We start from the raw sequence: 22,814 nt of genomic DNA, 5'->3' as shown, positions 1-22,814 counted from the left end.
TCAGCCTCACAGCGCCGGTGGAAGAAGAGAAGCGGGAAGCGCTGAAGATGAACGTTCAGGTCACACGCGTGAATACAGTGTAGTAGTAGGCGACGATGACGACGACGCCTAACTCGCTGAATCGCTCATGGAGCTCGAATCACGATGATTCGAAGACCTCGCTTGATCACGGGATGCTCCATACCACACTTCTGCGATCGCAAAGCTGTCGCAATGTGTCACCCGTCGCCACGGGATAGTCCATCGTTGCTTGGTATGTAGGAGCGAAAAGGTTGTTTTGCAGTAATTCATCGGGGCGGAGACGTGGGTTTTGTCGAGGTCGGTCACTTTCTCCGCCCCGATGATCTTCACAGGCTATCGTGACTGTGCGGTATCACAAGAGAGATGAGACATCTATGTTGGTTTTGTCGACTCTCGACTCTTGCCTTTCACATGAAATGGTTTGCGAGGCTGATATCTTCCAACACCCGTCGTCCCTCGAGTGATCGCAGGTTCGGTCCGATAAAAAGTGTCCCATGTGTAGTCGTTCGCGCCACCCCACACGAGAGCAGATAGGTAGGACGTGATAGATGGATGACAGGACCGTCAAGGCGAACTTGGGCCACCGAGCAGAGGGAAAAAAAACTAAATCCGCTGATGAGTATCAGCTCTCTGGTGACGGTCGGGCAGGCCCGTACAAGGTAGTATCTAAGATAGTATCATGTGTCGTGGGAAAGACGCCATTGAACGTGCGTGCCTGAACTCGTGCGGTACACAACGACGACGACGACGACGACGACGACGACGACGCATGTGTGACTGACGTGACTTGACTTGACCGCGAAATGAGTCGGGGAGAACCGCACAGCTTCAGACATTTACTGTGCACGCCTCGCGATACGACATATCTATGGGTTATAATGTCATGCGAAGATGATGGATAGTGCGGATGATGATGAAGCAGCGCCTCTAACCTCGTCTGCCATCCATTGTCCCCCTCAAACGTCCTCTCTAGACGTCCTCTTCCCTCCCCAAGCGATGACGCCTCTTCCATCGACAGGCCTGTCCATCTCCGCGGCGGTTCAAGCGCATCGTCTGTGTCTCTCCAAGATTGTGAGTCTGTGGGACAGAGGGACCGGAGATCGGACGAGAACTGCTATCGCTACCGTCGTCGTCACCGCCCGCTGTCGTTTCCTTTCTCTCTTTCCAATGATGACGAGAGCTCATCACGGATCGGAGCGAGCCAGCAACACTTTTTCCGTGTGCCGAGACGATTGCTTCTCCCGCGCTTCGATGCGGCACAGGATCAGGTCGACACGGTGGTGGAGACAGGCGTAAATTCCCATCTCATCCACTCCCTACTAAGTATATATTGTATCAGCGTCGTCGATGGTGGGAGATCCCATCTGGTAGATCATATCAGCATCGTGGCGCAGTCCATGGGCTGAGAAAGAGGACATGTCCATGGGCCACCATTATAGCCCTAGTTTCCGCCTCCTCTTTCCTACTTCTTTCTAAACATATACACATATCTCGTATATCCTCCCACTCCCGAGTTCCGCCAGATACGGAGACCGTTTGTATTTCTCTCGTTACGTGATAAAGGAAAATACCGTGTTCTAACAGGATATGTATCTCTTCTAGCTATAGATGTATCGGCGGGTCATGAGCCTTTGAATCGAGCTGGGAGATATAGATATATATACTGTAGAAGGGCTTGGATCCACTGTCCGATCTCCATCCCTATAAATACTACAATTGGGCGGACGAACAGGCGTTCGGCGCATGTCGTCTGCTGCCGCCGCTGCTGCTGGGCCATGCATTGCGGCTCAGTCGCTGCGCCCGGGGCATTTGGTGGTGGGATGGACGGTCAATTGCTGTAACTATTAGCGGCGTGGGAGAGAATCATTAACATATTCTTATCCACCCGGGCATTCATCCGACAACCTTGATAGACGCGTATGCCTCCACGGTGACGATTAGCTATCTGCTGTATCCAAGCAAACAAAGGGGTCTAGCGTCAGAGACTATCCAAGTAGTGATCAAATCGGAGACTATCCAGGTAAAAATAATAGCAATGATAAACTCCGAGGATGCTTTCGTCTCAGGAAGGATATACCTAGGCATCGTTGATTCATTCTGGCGCGGGATATGAGAGTGGCGGTGGTCGTCGTCCCTCGCATATACATACATACATGCATACATACATACATACCTATGTCACCTGGGTAATCAACTCACAGCCCAACATCACCTTTTATCGCCAGGCGCGACCCATATGTTGTCGGTCATCATCCTCCAGCAAGATTGAATCCACCTTTTCCTTTCTTCTTTGTGTCTGTCGATCATCACTTCAACCTCAACATCGTCAACTTACTTCAACCTGAACATCGTGAACTTCAACCTCGACGTCGTCAACTTCAGCTTCAACATCGTAACGATGCGACAACGCGGGAACTCTCTCCAACAAGTCGGCTGGTCCTTCGCCGCCACCGTCACCCTCCTCTTGCTCATCATCAGTCTCTCCTCCATCTACACGACCCACAGTCGGATCCGAGCCATCTTCCCGGACGCCTTTAGCAGTCAGACCACATTCACGGCGTACAGCGAAGACCTTCGAGACGTCGCTTCCTCCAATGTGACCTTCGTCGTGGCCAGCCGCAAGTCCGACGATACTTCCTGGTTGGAGGCGAACCTCCCGACGTGGAGCATCGTCCGCTACATCACGGACGATTTGAATGCGGAGGTTTTCGTGCCCGTCAACAAGGGCCATGAGGCGATGGTATACTTGACGTAAGTCACCACCATCGCGGACTTCTTCCTCGCTATCAAGAGGAACGGTTCGAGATCAAAGAGACAATCGAAGACACAAATCCCTAACCAATCCCACTTTGCAAATCCAAACAGGTACCTCATCGACAACTACCACTCCCTCCCACCGATCTCTGTCTTCTCCCACGCCGAGCGATACCAATGGCACAACGACGACGCCCTCTTCGACGGCGCCCGCGTGCTCTCCCACCTGCAACTCCCCTACGTCCACTCCCAAGGCTACGTGAGCCTCCGCTGCGCCTGGCACTACGGCTGTCCGTCGGAGATCCGACCCTTCGAACACGGCGACGACCCGGCCCCGGACCGATCCAAATTCCTCATGCAGGACGTCAAGCCCTACTTCTACAAGCACGCCTTTGAGGCCATGTTCCCGGGCGAAGAGGTCCCCGAGGTCGTGGGAGCCGGCTGTTGTTCGCAATTCGCCGTCTCGAGGGACCGCATCCTGCAGAGATCCCTCGGCGACTATCAGAGGGTCCGGAGGTGGTTGATCGAGACGGATCTGCCGGACAACGTCAGCGGCAGGATCATGGAGTATATCTGGCACAGTAAGACGCACACTCCTCCATCATCATGCTTTTTTCTTTCTGCCTCTCCCTTCATTACGAACGACAACTAATTTTCTTCGCCGTCCAGTTCTCTTCGGCCAAGAAGCTGTCTCCTGTCCCACCGCGGAAGAATGCTACTGCCGCGTCTTCGGCAAATGCGACCTGGTCTGCACCGAACCCGGGTCCTGCGAAAACCAGTGGTTCCTGCCCTATGGCGAGAGACTCCCCGAGGGATGGCCGGAGCGGGACTTCGATGGGGAGATCCAGGATGTGGCTGCGTTGCGGGAAGTGCAGGATGGTGATTATACTGCTGCTGCTGTTGGGTCATGAGGGGGATGGTCGCTGCTTTCGCCATCATCATCACCATTGTCAACGACCGGATGGATTGCCGGAGAAGGAGGAGCCCGTCACAACTCCATGACAACAACCCAGACAGGCCCTCGAAAGCACGAGGAGAGAAATGCTTTCCCGGATTCATAAACAAGCGGATCTCCACTCGCCATCACGACACTTTCCGGGCTTTTACGACCCAGCTTCCTCGATGCCCCGGCCGCCAACCCGCGTCTCGAAATGCGAATGGGAAACCGATTCCTCCCGATCGCCAGCCAGTTCCGCAACAGAAATCTCCACTCCGCGATGTCGCCTTCTGCCCGAGAGCCTATGAGCCACGAGAATCACCCACGACCCACGGTTTTCTTTTCCTTCCCGTCCCTCTTCTCTCTTCCCGGAGAGGACGAATCCCCGCGCCGCGTCGGCAAGGAAACCGGTCCGGGCTCGCGAGATGGTCGTGGTGCCCCTCCCCTGCTCGCCGGAAAATCGTCCCGGAACTCTCCGTCCCCAGCAACGGTGACGGCATGGGAGGTTGCCAAAAAGAAATTAGCAGAAGAAACAGGGTCAGTCGATCCGCGGTGCGAAAGGAGGGGGGGCGTGTCCGTCCTCGAGGTTCCCCTCCCCGGAACGAGATTTCCCGGTGTCGAAAGGCTCCCCCTCCAGCAGCCCAAGAAAAAAGGGGCGAAAAGAGCGACAGAGCGAGACGGAAGACGAGGCTTTTGCATTATCACCGCAGTGACGGGGGATAGAAGGGAACAAAATCATCGAAATGGAAACTTGGAGGGGGAAGAGCGCGTCGCTGCGGATAAATGAGTCGGACGCCTGATTTCGGCAATTCGGTTCGTTCGCTCGCTCGCTCGCTCGCTCGCTCGTTCGTCCGTCCGTTCATACATTCTCGAGAAATTTGAAAACACAATGAGAAGAGGCAGGGATAGGGAGAGAGGATAGAGGTAGAAGGGGAGCAGAGGAAACCCTGTCCTGGATTGGATTTGAAATTCTCCTTCCTTCCTCTCTCCCTTCCCTTACTTCCACCTCTGGCTGGCTGGCTGGCTGGCAGGCGGGCTGAAGGGAAGAAATCCGTCCTAGATGGATGGGCGATCCGTCCAATGTGTATGCATGTATATATGTGTGTATGCACGTGTGTATGTGTATGTGTGAATGTACGTATCCACACCCGAGTAAATCTCCCAACGATTACGACGACGACCGCGATGACGACGGTACCCATGTCGAAAATATGGGGGGTGAGGGGGGTGAGGGGAGGGCCGTCCATGCATCATCGGGACTCCCCGTTTGTATGTCAGTCCGTTCGTCTCTTTTTCTCCTCTACCTCGTACCTATCCGCATCGCTGATGGGGCTCACGGGTGGACCCCATCCAAGTAACAGACGGGGAGGTCGAGGGATCGGGAGAGTAATAGAAACTTTCCTCTCCCCCGGGGATCGGTGGAGAGCTGCTCCCTACGTCGATGGATGACGACGACGAGAGAGAGAGAGGGAGATATACATATATCTATACATATATCTATACATGTACATATATACATATATGCGTGTGTCTATATTTACAAGCCAAGGGAGATTCTCCGTCAACGCGCTCTTTGGGTGGATTCTCCGGTGTCTTTTGAGATTTCAAAGTCTATGGAGGAAAAATCGAACGGACGGACGAAAGCAAGAAATTCAAGAAGGGAGGGAGGGTTTTCTACGGGCGTTTTATTCATTCATTCATCCATCCATTCATTCGAGACGGGACAGAGAGAGAGAGAGAGAGAAGATAGTATCTCGACGAGGAAGGTTCGATTATTTTTCCGTTTCCGCCGCAGAAGCAAGCAAGCATCGAGGTTGGAACTTTCCTCTTTTCTCTTTTCTCTCCTCCTGAAGGGAGGACATTGAGAGTGAGAGAGAAATATATACATATGTAGAGAGTATGAGAGAAGAGGGAGAGAGAGGAGAGAGAGGAACACGGGTATCATCATAAAAGCATAGCATACATCGGGAGCGAACAGAGCCCGGAAAAGAGAAAGGAAAGGAAAAGAAAAGAAGAGAAAGGAAAGATCCGACGAGGGAACGAAGGGAAGGCCATCGGTGCAGCCCCCAAAAAGAAGGAACAAAAAGGGAGATAGGGCTCGAGGTTGTGAGCACGAGACAGAAACAGTCGAATCGAAGGGTAAAAGGAAATAAAAAGTAGTGAGTAGAGTAGTTGGATCTCGCGGCCCTTTCCACGCCTTTTCCGCGGAGGCGAAGAGATGAAAACGGAAAAGATGGCGGAATATCTCCCGGCGGTGGGGAGAATAGGAAATTTCCTCGTCGATGTTCGAGCTCGTCGTTGGGGTCCAAAGAAGAAGGAGGAAGAGAAGAGCATGTGCCAGACAAAACTCTCGCCGCCTCCCCACCCACTCCCGCAATCGTGTTTTATCCCCGTCTTTCCTCACGACCGACTCCGGAGCGTCTTCCACACCCTCCGGAATCCCGTCTCGGAGGAGCAGGAGCGGAGGTGCCTCGTCGACGGCGGGAGCGCGGTGTGATAGGGGTGGTGGTGGTACGGCACGGCAAAGGCCCCGTGGGCGCCCGAATGGTCGTCACAGACGGGGAGCGCTTCGAGGGCGAGCGGGTCGAGGTTCTCGCGGTTTTCGACCCGGGGGAGGGGATTGCTGCCGGGGGCGACGCGGGGTGGGAAGGTCGTGGGTTGGGACTGCGGGACGAGGACGAAGCGGCGGGATTGGAGTTTGGTGGTGGTGTTGGTGGTGGAGGAGAGTTTGGCGTAGAGGTCTTCCTCCGGTGCGCGGAGGTCTGGGCGGGTGAGGGTCATGCGGAGGGTCATCTGACGGCCGTCGATGTCGGGGGAGAGGCTGCGGATGGCGGGGCGGTAGGACCCGCTCGAGCTCTTGCTCGTCGGAGGGCTTGTTGCGTGGTGGGCGGAGTTGCACGAGAGGGCGATTCCGGAATCGTGTGAGGAAGAAGTGTGCTCGAAGTGGTCATCGAAGTAAGAAGGCGTCCGAGGGGAGTGGAGTGAATCCGTCGCAGTGTCGGTGTCGTCACCCGTATCATCCACGAGGCCACTGTTGTGGCGATCGTCATGACTCCGATGCTCGTTCGATCGCCCTGTAGAATCCTCATCGCTGCTGATGTCTCGGCTGGCATCTTGGACGATGATCGGCCGTCCAGGCTCGACACGTTCACGCGGGAAGCCAAACTCGAGAGCCTCATCGAAACCTTCCGGAGAGGAGAGATAATCTCGAAGCTTCTGTCGAGCACGAACATCCTTGTAGTACTTGGTGGCAGCTTGTGGTGAGGAGTTGCCGCTTCGAACCGAAGGCGGTGATTCCGAGACGCGAGCACCAGCACTCTGCAACGTACGCATGGTGTTGGGCGAGGGGAGAGGCGGGACGGCAGGCGTCAAGCATGGCGGCGGCAGAGGGAGAGGCGCCAACGACATGACTTGTTTCCGTGAGAATGACCGGCGGGAGGAATCCGGACGGAAAGTAGCATCTTTGGGTGATGAGACGGGAGGGAGTGCGCTGTAAATTGAGCTGACCGAGCCTTGGCGATTGTGTGGGTAAAGCTTGTACATGGTTTCGGCGTCGTCGTTGTCGATGTTGACGGCAGTGGTGTTAGAGTCAATGTCGGAAGAGGTGATGTCGTGCTGGCTGGCGTCAACTTCAAAATCAAGGCCGAAGACATCCTTTTCTATAGAATGACCGTCGTCGTCCCATCGAGATGAACGTCCGTATGCGGAAGACATTACGCTGCCAGTTCTACGGTCCGATGATGAGGAGGCTCTCTGAAAGAGTTCGTCTGTCGGTTTGGTAGCGGTCGGCGATGCTAATGCACGCTCGCAATTTTCGGCGAGGGCATGTAGCTCATCGATCGAGAGATGTGATCGCTTGACCTTTTCCGGCAGGGCCAAGAATCGCAAGGCCTGCGTCATGTCGTCAAGGCCATCGGCATGCCGGTGTGAATCGAAGGAAGTCGAGTTCTGTGGGAGGGAAGAGCATGAGTACGAGCATGACAGACTGGGAAGCACCTGAGTTGGGCTGACCTGTTCCATGGAACCTCGTGAGTACGACCGTGGTTCTCCACCAGGGACTTGTCTCCGTCGCTTCTGTGCGGCGGACTCTTGAGCGATGCGCAGTCTTTCAACCGATGAGAAGTATTTTTTCCTAACAAGCGTGGCATGCGTCAGTCAACGGTTGCTCCTGTATGGTAAGGATGACGACCCGAGGACAAGGGTGGGATCGTCTAGAATGATGCCTGTCCTCGGCAGTCTCTGGTCGAAATTGACGAGGCGGCTTGGATGTGTGCCTGCACTAGTGTGACGCGATGTGTTGATAGTTCGGCGCGGGACCAGAGAGATGATTCCGACAAAATGGAATTCGCATGACGCATGACGGAGCTGGGCTCCTCCAGGGAAAAGCAATATCCCGAGCACGTGTTTCATACGGACTTGCATAGAATTGTATGCAGGTTATGCAGGGAGCAAGTGGTGGCTCAGAGACATGCAGACAGAATGAGGTGGAATGGTAAAAGGACCAACTTACTGTATCGATGGCGGAAGAGATTCGTACTCCTCGGGCGTCACAAGCACATTCGCGCGAGATTTCGATCGACCGAGCGATAGGCGGTGATCCGAAGAATGTCGCTGTGGGAGGAAGGATTTCTGATCAGCGATCATGGCCTTGACTGCATGGAGTGAGTTGGAGGATCGAAGGATCGCCGACGAGGATGCTGAGTATTGAAGAGACGTGTGACGTCGGAGTTGAGATCGGTGATGTTGTTGTTGCTGCTGCTGATGATCCTCCGATGAAGGCGAATCGAACATGACGTTGGTGGCATTTGGATCCATGGTCAGGAATGTGTTTCGAGATTTATTGTGAGAGAGACGCCAGTCCAAATGGGATCCGGTCTTGAGTCGGACTCAGTAGTGATGATGTCGATCAGTCCGTCTCTACTCGGTAAGGATTTATTTATATTCGAAGGGCCGGGCTGTGTGTTCGGTAGACGCCGGATTGTTGTTTTTTGTTGTCGTAACGGGACGAGGTAATCTCTCGTGTACGCGTGCAGGAGGAAGGTGTGGTAGTCGGTCAGGTACCATAGAAAGAGCCTCGACTCGTGGGCCGTTCACGAGAAAGAAGCTGCTGATGTCAAGGCCAGAGGAGTCCGGTCCGGTGGACGCTGGTGAGAGACGGTTGAGATGTCGTCACAGACAAGGGCAGCGATCGAGGAGATGCCGATGAATCGGAGGGTGGATGCGACAGGCAAGCCGAGACTGCAATATGGCGTCGAATCAAGGTCGAGTGTTGAGAAGATGTCTTCTCTCGTGGCGAAAACGTGAGAGGGAAAACGAGAGAGAGAGAGGAGGAGGGGAGGAGTTTGGTAAATGAGACAACGGCGATGCGTGTAGAAGTTACTTCAACCAAGAGAGCGTCGTCAGAAGTTGGAAGTAGATGATGAGGAAAGAGGAAGGAGTTTGGCGCTGACGTGCCGGTTCGTCGTCAGATGGTTGCAGCAGTTGGGTTCGTGAGTTAAGAGCGAGGGATGGCGAGGGAGAGAGAAAGGTAAACTGTGGTATATGGCGGTGCGTGTGCGTGTGCGTGTGCGCGTACGTGTATAGCGTACACTCACACAGTCACCCAAACAGTGAATGATGAGCGGTGCAGGTGGTGAAAGGAAAGTCGGTGCGGGACCGGCAACGTGCGATGCGATGCAGCGGAGGAGCAATGCCGGTCGGCGGATACTTTGACCCGGGATGCGTGTGTATCCTCCCTGCTGTGCGTGGATATTCGTTGGTATGTTGTTGTTGTTGTTGTTGTAGTGGTGGTGTTAGTCGTATGGAGGGATGTGTTTCCTCTCACGATCAATGACGATGATGATGGGTGGAGAAGGCGAGCAATGGTTTGCGCCCGCCCGGTGAGAGGTGGCGGTGGTAGAGGTAGCGAGCAGAGAGCCAGGCGCGAGGGTGAGAGAGGTGAGGTGAGGTGGGTATTTACGAGTATATGGACCACCAGTCTCTGACATTTCTTCCTCGATGCCGAATATGTGTGTGTGTGTGGTGTGAGTGAGTGAGTAGGCGGAATTCATCACCTTGCAGTCCGATGAGGTAGTGTGCAGGCGGAGATCGTCGGCAGCAGTGACAGACACACACAGACACAGTACATACATCAGCAAGTCAGGCAGACAAACAGACAGACGAAATAGTGTGTGATTTCTTCTATTCCTTCCTCTCACACCACCGCTACCACCAGCACCACCACCACCACCATCGCCATCGTGACCGTCACCTGCACATGTGGTGGTGGTATGTACAGTAGTATAGTCACCAAGTATATAGTGTCATACTAATAAAGAATTGACTCGGGGTGTGTATGTGTGTGTGTGTGTGTGGGTAAATGTGTACCTAAATCCCCGTCTCTCTCCAAGGATACTCTCGTGCTACTACTGTACGTGGGCCCTGCACACACACACCTACTAGATATGCACTCCAGCTTGCTGCTGCTGCTAGATTACGACCATCTGCTGTATAGCTAGTTAGCTAGGTGGCTACTGTACTATAGTATGTATGTATCCTCTCCAGGCAGGTACCTCGGGCACGCACTCTCGCCCGGAGCTCGACCAGGGAAGTCCTTATTTCGTCTCACGTACAACCATCATCACCTTGAGGAATTACCGTCAGACGGACGTGTAGACATATCGACATACGTATGGAATGGCAACGCGATGAGGTGCGCGCGCAAACAGCTGAAGAGGCCACATTGGTCATTTCGAGGATGAATGAAGAATTAATTACTATTTCGCTATGGAACGGAGTGAAGTCATACCGCCATCATCATCATCCTCCTCCTCCTCCTCCTCATCTCTCAACCACCGCCTGTTGGGCGGATTTCACCGACCGGTCTTTTCCAGCTTCCAGCGTCCATCCATGTGGATGAAGGTGAAGAGAGGGAAGGAACTCCACACCCATTGGCAGGCTGCCCTCTCGCAGCTTGCCCTTTTATTACACCCCTTCGCAGCTATCTTCAGGCCACCCACGATGATCACGAAAATTCAGGCCTTCGGGAATCATGTTGTGTGCAGCACAGCCGCGATGATCGATCCCTCCCTACCTATCTGACCTCTATATCTCCCTCCGTCCCTCGCTCTCTCTCTCTCGCCGCGTGCCATACCTTGGCGAAAAGGTCTTACACACACACACATCCACACACACATTCCCTCTCCAGTGCATACACATATACTAAATTTAAACTTTTCCCTCTCCGCGCCCGCCCCGGCCGCAGTTCCAGGCCCACCAGGTACAATGTCCCGCGTTAGGGCTAGCCAGCGTCCAGCTCGAGCAGGAGGAGATTTGGCCGGCCGCCAGGGCGGGCGTCCACCTCGCGGATTACATCAGTCAGGCGGACGACTCTTTTTTCTTCCTGGCCGTCTGTTCTTTTGTTGGTATCGGTATCGGTGGTGTGATGGCGTGTCGACTACCTCCTGGATGTGTGCTGTATGTACCTGGATGTATACATACACATACATACACGCGCCGCCCGGAGGAGCTGGAGCTTGGGGCTTGGAGATACACAGAGTGAGGCAGAGGTGCTGCTGCCGCCCGTTGTGACGGCTTGGTCGGTGATCATCGTGAAAGAGGCGCCATTGATGATGACGATGATGATGATGATGACTCCCTCATTTCACCCACGTGGAATGCGATACCACAGGAAGCGCACGGATATCCGCATCCAGCCTTATACGAAAGCCGTGTGCGGCCTGGGTTTATTCCTGTATATGTGTGACGGCATGACCGATGTATCACCACCGTGTGAATGTGTGAGGGTGTGTGGCAGTCGTTTCACCACATATACACCAGGCGTAAACTTCTGATGGATATTGTGCTGACGATGACGACGACGACGACTGGTGAAGATCACTGCGGTGATGATGACCAGGACAAGGAACAGGCATGGAGGATCGTCGACACCGCCCGGCACACAGCTTACAATCCATGACCCGTACCTGCCTTGGCCTGCTTGCACTCGCAGCCCAATGTCTATCTAAATTTATCCTTTCACATTCCTTCTGATGGATCGCGACAGTGATCGTGCCCGAGCTGCCCGGGATGACAACGATGGAGGCATCGGCGACCGTCGCGAGAGAGAGGTGAATATGCCAAGCCCGATGGGAGAGCAGTTGCCGCAGTATCAGCACACTTGGCTCCCGGGGTTTCCTATCGGTCGGTCGACCGGTCAGCGTATCAAGATCCCTACCTGATGATCTATTGAAATGCCCAGACGGAAGATCCCGCTTTCAATGGTAATGATAATAGTGATGACGAGGCCCGTCTTGGAAAGCAAGACACGATGGACATTGGAAATCCACAGGGGTCGCCCATCTCGCCGGATGTACAGTGAACTCGTACCGGGATGATGATGAAGTTGGGAATACTCAACCTTGGAGTGAACAAAACAGGGATTCTCCACACTCTCCCAGGATTGCTGACGCCCGCCGGCGTCTGAAGGAAATTGCGACTGTCGTCATCCACTTCTGTGTGGTATTTTTTTTTTCTTTGCTGGAGACCTTGGGATTGGTCTGCTTGGATTCTTACCACGGACCGAATGAGCATCATAGCGAAATGGCCATGACGATGATTACATCTGTCTAGTAAAAAAAGACGACGGTGGTAAAAGAAGCACGGAGATAATCGGATGAAACCTGGAATGAACGGAAACAATGCGTCCCGTGATCCCGAACAACCCGGCTTCGGCTTATCATCAATCACAAGCACAGTACCTGCCTGCCTGCCTGCACTATCCTGGTATGAAATCCCTGCGCCTGAATTTGTCCACGCCGCAACTGAAACCAGTCCAATGACGCCACAATCTCAAGGCAAGACGAAGACCCATGGAGATCCGATGCGCACAAGATCGATCGCCGCTGTGGTGGGATAAGGGTTGCGCAAAGGAAAAAAAAAGGCCAAAAGAGAGGATTTCTGCACGTAACCGCCCTGGCTACGCCGCAGACATATATACATGCCCGCATACGCCACGATTACACTGTGCAATCCGAGAGGCACGGTCGAGGAAAATAGCATCCTCGCTTCTATTTTGCGCTCTGCCACTGCATGTACAGCACCGCGACTCACAAATGTCGGAAAAGAGAACGAGGCTGTTCACTTCATCCAAGTTCTATTTGCTTTTCATTCCGTGCCTCTTCCTCCCTATCTTGTGATACATACCTATACAGATAGTGTACTGCCAATCTTTCTCTTCTTTCTTCAGAAGAAGGAAAGGACTCTCGAGCCGATGCGCTCTCGAATCTCCCCCCGCACCAGAAACACCCACGCGTGACATGAAATCCCATCTCAGTCCGGCGCAAGACCGGATCTCGATAGTCGCCTTTCGCGACGCCGTCCCTGAACAGATTGGGGCGGCCCAGCGTGGCGCGCGATTCTGGCGATGGGAGCGATCCGTAGTGCGACGCGTGTGTCGACCAGTAAGACTGGGTGCGTGGAGTGGGTCTTCGGAGAAAATTATCGATAAATCGAGAGACGGGACACCCTCTCCGTGGGATAGCGGATGATAATGCTGTTCTTTTTTTGTTCTCTTTGGAACGCCTGGTGGTGAGATCCCTTGCGTCGTCGTCGTCTACTAGATACATGCATACATGCAATGATGATAACGCGAGAACGAGCATGGGAGAGAGGCACACGCGGGAAATCCACCCATACGCCTGCATGGGATAAGGATTCCGGCAAACTCTCCGAGACATCACCTCCCTGTGTTGCACCTTTCCCTCGAAGAGATCGTTGCCCTTCCCCTCTCTTCTCTTCAAACGGTTCCAAGATGCAGAATCCCGGATCTTCGAGACATCGCCATGCCCAGGTGAAGGCCGCCGTCCCTGCCTGGCAGGTGAGACCATCGATCGGTTCCGCGTGGGCACATACTAACTGGACCACGAGTACACAACCAAGATCCCCGACCGGACAGACGGCCCACGCATGACGCCTAGAAAGCGACTAAACGGTCCAACGGGACTAGCATCATAACGCCATCCCCGCTTCTTGCGTCGTACGCTATACCGCTTTGGTAGGTACCTGTGGAGGGAATTGGAGGAAACTGTGGAGGGCACCCGCTCTCACGTGCTCTGCCTGATGGAGAATGTGAAGACTTCTCGTGGCGATTGAGTTCCGATGGATTCCGTGTCCAATGCCTCTTTTAATGAGACGTTTAGGAAGGGCGGTATCATGGAGAGGTCCGAAGACAAGCATTGCTCGCAATTTTAAGCGAGGGTCGGGTAGTTTCTTTTCGGTCGGTGATGAGTCCCAATGTGAGAGATCTGTGTGTTCGTGATGCTTCTTCGCAGGCTCTCCGGATAAAGCCCTTCGATTATACGCACGTCGTCAGGGTCGCGGAAGAAGCAATGCGATTGCATCAAATTCATTTCGATCTCTCTTCCGGCCAGTCTCGGGCGCGACACTGACCACTCCCGGTCTAGCACCATCCAACGATGAGGCTCAAAGACAACTGCTTATCTACGATACATGTGGATACATGCGTACCTCCCTGATATACATGCATGCAGTGTGGTGATCTCGTGAAGATCAACGATACAGATGGGGCTTCTCATCAGACTCGCCTTTGCGGAAGCGAAGGAGAGGCAGGACGATGTGGCGGCGGAGAGGCGTAGAGACGGGAGGCGCTGGTTCCGCGAGGCTGTGGACTAGGAGTGGCACAGGATGGTCCGCTGTGATTGTGTCTTCCTTACGCGAGCGGTGTCGCAATGTACAGCACGACAGATATATTAAAGACGCGATACGATGGCGAACCGAAGCACAACAGGCGAGCGAGCGAGCGAGCGAAGGATCGCATCCCGCGACTTCGCAATTAATCAATCTCACGATCAATCAATCTCTCCAGATTTCGGAAAGATTCTCGGACGATGCTCGATCTCGGTTACGGGTCACGAAATTGCGTCTTGCTTCCTTAAGGCTGACCGTTGAGGCCGTTGTGTCGTCCGCCTAGAGCGGACTCCGTCAAGTGCGGGGCAAAGAGGGATCTGGGAGGGATCTGGACTGCTGCTCAGGCGACGAGAGAGATGGAATGAAGGAGATTCTTGGCAATTGAGGGCTTGGGGATGATTACTCCGGAAGGAACCGTAGAGATTTCTCTCCTTTGAGGCTGGAGGTTTCGTTGTGACCGCAGTAGCTTTTTTGTAAGGAGTGATGGTACTTGGAATAATTGATACGAGACAATGAAGCATAGTCTACTTGGGAAATGTTTCCACTTTGACGCTTTCATACCGTGCTATCTGCGAACTGCTGCCACGATCCATGCATGCAGACCGCCAACGTCCAGCTCTACATAAACTACTCGGCGGTCGCGTGTAAGCCCATCATCACAGATACTGCACTGTAATCTCATCGTCCGGCCAAAAGGCCCGAACTGCCAGGTTTCCCACTCTCTGCCCGGTAGCTGATGAGACGAGAGCTCGCCAATGCAAAGACGCACGGCCACCAACGAGAGTCCAAAACAGCGACAAGCTTGGCCCCCAGACCGTCGCAGGCGCTACTGTAGGTACCGACACGACCGCACCGCCACCCTTCACCACCATGTGCGCCTTCTTTCGACTACTGCACACTTGCACCTGTTTCGCTTTCTGTTCGTCGTCTCACCATCGTCATGCAAGATGCAATGCAATGCAGACGCAGGCGCAGACGCAGAAACAGTTGGATTGCCACCGGCGGTACAGCACACGATAAAATTCTCTCCCGTGCTCTTTCCCGCTCCGAGGAGGAGGGGCGTTCTCCGCGAGCTTCGGGCGCTTTCGTTGGCTCTGGTCCTTCGTCTTGCGTCCTACAGAAGCAAAAGATCTCTACCGCAATGGTGCTGCTTCCGGAAAGAGAAATTGGGAAAGTGCACCAATCGCCGCTACGAACTGCCGGGAACGATTAGACAGATGGGACACTTGCGACTTGCATCGTATAGGTGAGAAGATGCGAGGCGATGGTCGTCTGGGTACGAAGATACCGCTCACCGCCTAGATACCTCCCGTGATGATGCCTTCCATGACAATAAGCGCGAACGAACGGAACGATGCTGTGTTTTAGGGAAATGCGAGACGTCTAGACGAGTTGCGCCGTGAGTGCACTACTTCCAAGATTGGGGAGTGCTCTTCTTGCGACGCTACCTAGGCGGATACATTGTCGACAAGATTCGTGAAATACCTGTGTGTTGGTTCTGTACGAGATACCTGCCATGATGCAAGTTCCCCAGATGTCCCTCCTCCGCATAGCCAATAGAGGAACGATTGCAAGTCAGTCCTGTAGGAATTCTTTGTATGCATACGAGCGCTCAAATCACGACCAATGATGGCCAGACACGTCCTAGCTGAGCGATGATGAAAAAGCACATGTCTCCGCTTATTATGTCGGTCCTCCAACCGATCGACCGCCATACAAACATGCCTAGTATGTACTGTACATGCCATGGATTGCCCTGGTTCACACGGATCCATTCTCGATGTGCATTGTGATCAATGTCTGAAGGCGGTTTTTCAAGCCTTCTTTCCTGTCAATTACGTGCCACTACTCCTGTACACTCACACCTAGCGGTGCGCCCACCGGAGAATTTCACCAAACGGACCTTCCCAGCAAAGACCGGGCTGCGACCGAACAGCCCGCTTGCCACGCCCGCCTGCTCGCTTGCCATGCCCGCCGAACTGCCCCAGGCCAAGCGGACGGCTCGATCCCTCGCTTGTATGCAAGGCCATATCAATCACATGACCCATAGAATTTGTCTGAAGGAAGGCACAAAGTTTATGTCCTCGACGAATCGCAGGGAGGTTGGAAATTTAGGTGATGAGAAACAGACGTACCTGCAGCGACAACACACTACTGGACCCGTCAGGTCTCACTCCCAACTAGACGCTACTGTACACCTGCAGGTCACCATGGGCGGACTCTCGATCATCAATCCATCGTTGGAGGGAAGAGCCGCATTTTCAGGGGCGAAAAGTGTTGTTCGCTTGGGAGTTTCGTATAGATTGGTTTCTCGCTTTTCAATTGCGACCGCTACTGGAGAGACCCTGCAGCGATCGTATCGTCGTTCGATGGACATTGGATCGGTTGCGGTGCATGCCGTCCTGTTGGGCACCTCACTACCGTGCGGCGTAGATGTCACGATGATCTCCGTATCGTATATCGCAAACTCTTTCTCCCGTGAGTTGCCACTGAAACGAAATGTACTAAACTAACCACTGCCTCGTGAGAGGTAAAAAAATTGCTTTCCAGTGAGGATTGATTTCCAAGTCCGTCCGGCTGGCTCGGGATTTCATGGGCGACCAATCATGGCCACGTCCTCGACTAGTTTCGTCGGAGAGGCCATGTCCTCGTGTTCGTCACACCCACTACCATCATCCATCACGAATCATCAATCACGCATGTGACTTTTTACCATGAACACCACCTCAACAGCGCAATCACCACCACCTTCTTCCCATCATCGTCGATGATTTCACCACCAACACACACAGCTCCTCGAGACTCCCAGACCCAGAAAAGCGCACCAGAAAAGAACCAGTCCGGGAATATATACCAAAGTTGGATAGACTTCGTCCTCTCAGGCTAGTTCATTGGTATACCCGGTCGTCATCAGGCGGCGACGACGACGACGACGGTACCTGACATGACAGGTGAGGCACCACCATGTCGATGTCGGGTCCTTTAGCGCGAACATGTTCCCGTAGTTCCTCCGTGATGTGACAACATGCAGCATTCACCACAAACGTTATACGAGCCGCGCACCAACCTCGACCATATCCGCCTGCCTGCTTCGCCCGTCTCATCATGAAGCTTACAATGACGGCAAAGTCTCGTACATGAGAATACCTGAAACACTCGCGCCCCTGGATCGTAAACATCGTGAACAGCCGCATCCGGAGATGCCTCGTTCTCCGATGCTCATATTCAATAGTATCGGGTGTTAATATTCCGAGCTCGCGGCGGGTCCGTAACGGAGGAAAGACGACCCGTCCGCTCGGATCCGGATCCTCATTTTATCTCTACGGGGCAGTGTGTGGTGGTCCTCTGACCATCGCGTCTCATTCTGGAATTCTGTACGGAGTGGATGACGCATGGCGTCGTTTCACATCCTCTGCCGTCAGCAGCATTCCGTCAGCCATTCGCAGCGGATTGTGCGGGTTGAGAAAAGAAGAGCTCGACTTCTCTGCGCGCAACTGGCATCGTCAATCATCTCGCCTCCCATTTCTTCCTTCCTCCGGGGCCCGCTGATCGTCATTAGGAGATAATAAAATAAATGTATCACGAGGTTTCGCATGGAACCTTCCCCAGTAGTCCTCCACTCCCCCATTTCGCTCGGCTTCAACATCCACGGATCAGGCGGACGCTCCGATGATAAGGCGCTTCTTTCCTTCCTTCCCAACAATGCGATCGACGATGAGCGAGGGATCAGATAGATTAATTGTTTGCACGGGGAGGATCACGCACGTAATCATTTTTAGCACAGAATTCTAGAGCCTAGAGAGAGCGCCCGCGCCCCATACGTGTGGATAAATTCCTGCTGCCCTGCGAGTCGCGATTGGATCGATGTTTCTCGGACTAATCAACAAGCTGGTCGCACGAAATGCTCGACCGGAGATGAATTTGAGACATGGCGCCTTTTGTCGCGTGCGCGCTCGCGCGACAAGCGTCGGCGGACCAGGAGGAGGAGCTGGAGGGGTGTTCGTCGCATGGTTCGCTCCCCTGTTTTTTTGTTCTCCATGCGAACGGTGTATCTTCGCTGGGTGGGCACTGACGATGATGATGATACCTCTCAATGGATTGGATTGTAGTTTCATACAGTAAGTGCTTATGCAGTGTGATATATGCAGTATTCAATATATGCAGTATCTTGTACTGTCCTGGGCTCTTTCCCTCCGCGCAGGTTCATGCAGGCGTTCCGGGCGGTGAGAGACGGAAAGCTGTCGTTCCCTGGGTAATGTTACAGGTACATTTATGTCATTTCTGTGTCAGCATCAGTCCTCCTACTCCTTCTCCTCCTCCCCCAGCTGCTACATTATTGACAAAAGTACATACTCGTACAGCCCGATCCTGTTCATCACCAAGTGGGTCAATGTCACCGACATGTAGCGTACTGGACCTACCTGTTATTAGCGGAGGTGGCGCCATCCCGCCGCTGCTGTCACTGCGACTAATAGATCAATCAATGCTGATGGTCGCCTGACTTGGAGCTGCCTGTCACCGATGATACGACGGTACAGGACATGATGTCCCCCCCTTCTCCCAATGGTGACACCGCAGGATTGGGATGTCTTTCAGCCCTGTCAGCAGCAAGGACAGCGGCCGCAGCACGAGCGATGAAAGGACATTCCGTGATGACCTTGTCAAGCGAGATGACGGGTTCTGTTTGTGCAAAGGGGCGCAGAGAGCAGAGGCCGCCTCATCATTATCATTCCTTCGCGTCAGGTACCACGACAGTATATGCCTTCCTCACGTGGTCCGGTGTCGATGCGTGTGATATGGTCTTATTCACCTTGTCTCGTTACGGTACATGCGTGTTCTCATACAAGCGATCATTACAGTATCTGTTGTGCGGCCATCTTCGTCGCATCGTTTGAGATGATGACTGCTGACACCAAGGTGGAGAGGAAATCCTTCATCTCTCGTCTCTGCTTCCGTCGCACGGCATGGGAGTAATTCTGCGTCGCTACAGTATATGTATCCCATGCCTCATATCAATCGGAACTTCTATCCTCGCGTGTCACGGTCAAAGGATTCCGGACAGGGTAAGCGAGATGGCGATACGACGTCGCTTCTGATTGTCGCCGCTGACGATGACGCCTCTGATGGAGCTTTCGCATCAGGTAGATCCTCCGCATTGGAAGCCATCTCCTTTCTCGTCGCGAGCTCCGTCTCATCGCTTGGGGATTCCGGGCTTCAGCCTTATCGAACCCTAATGGTAAACTTCCCTCATTCGTTCGTAGATTTCATTGCGTCTGTGAACGGGGATCTTACAACACGAAAGAGCACAAGCACGAAGCCACACAGGACGGTACCTGATGGCTCGCGGCCATGTTCTCGGTAAGCTCAGGTTCATGCTCGGATGTGTGGCGAGACCGTGTTCATTGTCGAAAAGACCGCATTTGAGAACCTCACGCCGCTTGCGCCATCGAAGCGTGTGCTCCCTACAGATGACAGACTTCCTTTCGCCCATTTCCTCTCCGCGACAAACGTGCTGTAGGACTGAACTCATGCGCCACCTCTCCAACTTCTCCATGCGCCACCACTCCCACCAACGCAGGCCAGAAGCAGCCGCAATCCAAGCAGCCTCTCTCATGCGGTCGGGCAGCGGAACACATGCAGGTCCTTCCCCGAGTCCATCCTCGTACCTGCGACGAGGCTCGTAGTAGCATTCTCGACCTGATCAAAGCGGCCGAGCTCATTTCATACCGCAGTAGACAGAGGAGGATAGACGGACAGCATGATGCACAGCAGATGTCGGTCGGATTCGCTGCTAGACTTCATCCTCACCCCCACGACGAAGTTCTCAAGTTTGGTCCTCGTCAGGTACAGTGGTAGTATGCAAGGCATCGCGACATGAACGAGTTCCAAATTTCTCTCGACCAGTCCCGAACACCAGAGTAACGACGACGCCGGCGAGTTTCGAGAAATCAATCGCTGATGAAGAATCACTTTTGCGGTACCGCTTCTCATCAGACCCAAGACAATAGACAAGCAAAGAAGGAGAAGAAGAAACATCACAAGCATCAACCGAACCACATCTCCTCCTCTTCCTCCTTCCCCAACTTCCATCCTCATCGTCTTCTCCACGACCACTCCTCAATTTCCTTCTGACCATCCCACACGCGACCCAAATTCTGAACTTCGAAGCACTGCTCACATACATACATGCATACATACATACAGCATGCATGAGGCTCGATTCCGTCCCAATGGTTCCGCTCCACGCCTGAGCAACCACGCATCACGAAACCAACTCTCGTTCTGCCTCCCATCCATCGGACGATGTCGTCCGAAAAATAGAAGACATTCTTCGCGTCTTTTTTGGACCCATCCACCGTTTCGTCGTTTCCTGTCTCGCCGTGCGTATGTCGCTTCACCTTTCCCCCTCTCTCAGGAGTCATCCCATGGGATTCCAAAAAAAACTTCGTCAATTTCTCTGCCTGGTTCGCTTCGGCTTCGATTCCAGCTCTCCCCATGGTTTTTTTCGTCATTGGGCGATGTCGTCCGAAAACAAGCCAACCTGCGCGTGTCTTTCGTCTGCGCACGGCGGTTCATCACCTTTCCTCCGTTCCCCATTCATGCGAGCAACTCGCCTGATCTTCCCCCTTTCGGGATCAATCCATGGAGTCTCAAATATGTGTATGCTGCCCGTCGGGTTCCCTCCTCTCTCTTCAAATCTGGTTCGGCCGCAGAATCAATGACCAAACTAGTCCCAATCGAACTCTGATCGGATGATGTTGTCCGATGAATCCTTTCTCCTCGTTCCACACCCATGCCTCATCTTTCTTTTTTTCCGAAGCGTATGTCGCTTCGGCTTGCTCTTCCCAGACACTGTTCGATTCCCAAAAGGGAAGGCAAACGCTTCCACCCATACCTCCCCCCGGACCGTGGCCTCACAGTCAAATCGCACGTCCGCCCGTTCTCCATCATCATCATCATCGGAAACCTCCGTCCGAAGACCTTCCCATATTTCTCCTTTGCCCAGGCCTCGACTTCTCCGCGGCCTCGCCCCTCTCCATCTACGTCTTTCGCTTCTACACATCCATCACGCCTGAGAGAAAGAGAGATCGAAGGCTCGGGAAAGGCCATCTTTCGAGAAATTTCCCCATGATTAGATAGATACAGAGAGAGCATTCAATGGGACACATTCTTTCCCTCTGCTGCGGCAAACCGCACCTTTCCTTTGTCCGCGAAACCTTACGTCGGGAAACTTTTGGTGCAGGATAATCGCCAGATGTTTTACCACACGCCGACGGTTCTATAGCACTACAGCGAAAACTTCCCCCTTCTGCCTGGTAAAGCACAGCGTCGTCTCTCGCCCGCGCGGGCATATGGACCCCCATGTCGGCGCGGCGGTTCCCGGGGAAGTCGGACCGTGGTCCTCCCTGGCGTGAGGATCTCGATCGAGTGGATGGACCTTGTCGCGCGGCTCGCCGTCCGGGTCGAGTTGGTCAACGCGTGTTTTCTCCTCCTGCGCTGCTTGGGTTGTCGAGATGGTGCGGGGCACACCACCCGTCGAGGGAAATGGTTCTTCTACCGTATTCCTGGTCGTCGTCGATATCATGCTCGATTCATTTTTCTCGGGAAGGCGCGTTCGGGGGTGGAATGGTCCGAGGATTCCGGGCGGGGCGACTGCGTTCTGATCTTGCTTGATTGTCTGATGTGCTGTCTCGGCCAGTTTCGTGGGTGGTTGATCTGAGGAGTGGCCTTTTCGTCGTCGTCGTCGTCGTCGTCGTCGGGGTGCCGCTCTTCATCTTGTCCCATGGTTGGGCTTTTCCCGGGCGGAAACATTGGGGACCTGTGCGGTTGTCATGGTGGTTGATTGTGGAGCCGCCGGACGCAGGTCCGTTTTTTGATGGTCCGGACTATGTATATTGGGCTGCTGGTTCCGTTTCTCGCTTCGCTTCGCTTGTTTTCCTTTTTCATTTTCGGTTTGCCACGGAAGGTTTATTTCGCCTTGGGTTTGAGGCCCTCGGGAGGTATGGCACATCGTACAAGCGAAGTCTGGGAAGAATCTGCTCGTGCTTGTTTGGACGACGGTGGTCGGAGTGTTGTCGAGAACCTCTACAAATCGCTGAACTTCAACAGATGATCTACAGATTATCGACTGGGCTGGTACTTGGCTGAATTGCGATCACTCCTCAACTCGTGCGTGATTCGCCGTTACCAAATTGCTTTTCTCGCTTCGAGGCTGGATCTTGCCAAGACCCTATTCTCACTTCATAGCGCCGAGTGTAGAATGTCGTCCTCCTTCTCCCAAGTCACGGAGGGATTAATCGCGTAAGCCATGCGAAATGACCTCCTATTTCCGAGTCAGAATCCGATTGTTAAAAAGTAACACTCCAGGGGAACTTGTACGACCAGGATGCAGTCAATATACATCTTGCTTAACTAT

The 22,814-nt window shown here is 53.6% G+C and overlaps 8 protein-coding genes across 8 annotated transcripts; 6 read left to right on the top strand and 2 right to left on the bottom strand.

The window, feature by feature from the left end:
- Positions 1 to 2,419: 2,419 nt before the first annotated feature.
- K489DRAFT_312905 (uncharacterized protein) lies at positions 2,420 to 3,686 on the top strand (the record flags this gene model as incomplete). Its single annotated transcript, XM_033600895.1, has 3 exons — positions 2,420 to 2,772; positions 2,887 to 3,356; positions 3,445 to 3,686. 3 exons carry the CDS (start codon positions 2,420 to 2,422, stop codon positions 3,684 to 3,686), a joined length of 1,065 nt encoding a protein of 354 aa, XP_033462857.1.
- Positions 3,555 to 4,796, top strand: K489DRAFT_99166 (uncharacterized protein). Its single transcript, XM_033609113.1, has one exon. The coding sequence runs from the start codon at positions 3,683 to 3,685 to the stop codon at positions 4,433 to 4,435; it is 753 nt and encodes a 250-aa protein (XP_033462856.1). The 5' UTR covers positions 3,555 to 3,682; the 3' UTR covers positions 4,436 to 4,796.
- A 1,048-nt stretch (positions 4,797 to 5,844) lies between these two features.
- K489DRAFT_99172 (uncharacterized protein) lies at positions 5,845 to 8,950 on the bottom strand. The gene is made up of 3 exons (XM_033609114.1): positions 8,223 to 8,950; positions 7,724 to 7,844; positions 5,845 to 7,660 (listed from the first exon to the last, which is right to left on the bottom strand). The coding sequence occupies exons 1-3, from the start codon at positions 8,525 to 8,527 to the stop codon at positions 6,113 to 6,115; spliced, it is 1,974 nt and encodes a 657-aa protein (XP_033462855.1). The 5' UTR covers positions 8,528 to 8,950; the 3' UTR covers positions 5,845 to 6,112.
- A 65-nt stretch (positions 8,951 to 9,015) lies between these two features.
- Positions 9,016 to 10,441, bottom strand: K489DRAFT_419092 (uncharacterized protein; the record flags this gene model as incomplete). Its single annotated transcript, XM_033608203.1, has 3 exons — positions 9,016 to 9,962; positions 10,147 to 10,197; positions 10,324 to 10,441. The coding sequence occupies 3 exons, from the start codon at positions 10,439 to 10,441 to the stop codon at positions 9,505 to 9,507; spliced, it is 627 nt and encodes a 208-aa protein (XP_033462854.1). The 3' UTR covers positions 9,016 to 9,504.
- A 2-nt stretch (positions 10,442 to 10,443) lies between these two features.
- K489DRAFT_99157 (uncharacterized protein) lies at positions 10,444 to 10,981 on the top strand. The gene has a single exon (XM_033609112.1). It carries the CDS (start codon positions 10,478 to 10,480, stop codon positions 10,790 to 10,792), a length of 315 nt encoding a protein of 104 aa, XP_033462853.1. The 5' UTR covers positions 10,444 to 10,477; the 3' UTR covers positions 10,793 to 10,981.
- A 5,125-nt stretch (positions 10,982 to 16,106) lies between these two features.
- K489DRAFT_398204 (uncharacterized protein) lies at positions 16,107 to 16,911 on the top strand (the record flags this gene model as incomplete). The annotated part of the gene is made up of 1 exon (XM_033606929.1): positions 16,107 to 16,911. Exon 1 carries the CDS (start codon positions 16,195 to 16,197, stop codon positions 16,909 to 16,911), a length of 717 nt encoding a protein of 238 aa, XP_033462852.1. The 5' UTR covers positions 16,107 to 16,194.
- Positions 16,912 to 18,627: 1,716 nt separating this feature from the next.
- K489DRAFT_99127 (uncharacterized protein) lies at positions 18,628 to 20,343 on the top strand. The gene is made up of 6 exons (XM_033609111.1): positions 18,628 to 18,662; positions 18,760 to 19,265; positions 19,322 to 19,461; positions 19,528 to 19,634; positions 19,701 to 19,756; positions 19,812 to 20,343. Exons 2-6 carry the CDS (start codon positions 18,940 to 18,942, stop codon positions 20,080 to 20,082), a joined length of 900 nt encoding a protein of 299 aa, XP_033462851.1. The 5' UTR covers positions 18,628 to 18,662; positions 18,760 to 18,939; the 3' UTR covers positions 20,083 to 20,343.
- Positions 20,344 to 21,657: 1,314 nt separating this feature from the next.
- Positions 21,658 to 22,121, top strand: K489DRAFT_99080 (uncharacterized protein). Its single transcript, XM_033609110.1, has one exon. The coding sequence runs from the start codon at positions 21,761 to 21,763 to the stop codon at positions 22,070 to 22,072; it is 312 nt and encodes a 103-aa protein (XP_033462850.1). The 5' UTR covers positions 21,658 to 21,760; the 3' UTR covers positions 22,073 to 22,121.
- Positions 22,122 to 22,814: the final 693 nt, after the last annotated feature.

Source organism: Dissoconium aciculare (genome assembly GCF_010015565.1).
Source record: "Dissoconium aciculare CBS 342.82 unplaced genomic scaffold K489scaffold_2, whole genome shotgun sequence".
Taxonomy (NCBI): Eukaryota; Fungi; Ascomycota; class Dothideomycetes; order Mycosphaerellales; family Dissoconiaceae; genus Dissoconium; species Dissoconium aciculare.
Note: the sequence above shows the minus strand (reverse complement) of the source record. Positions and strands in the feature narration are given on the sequence as shown.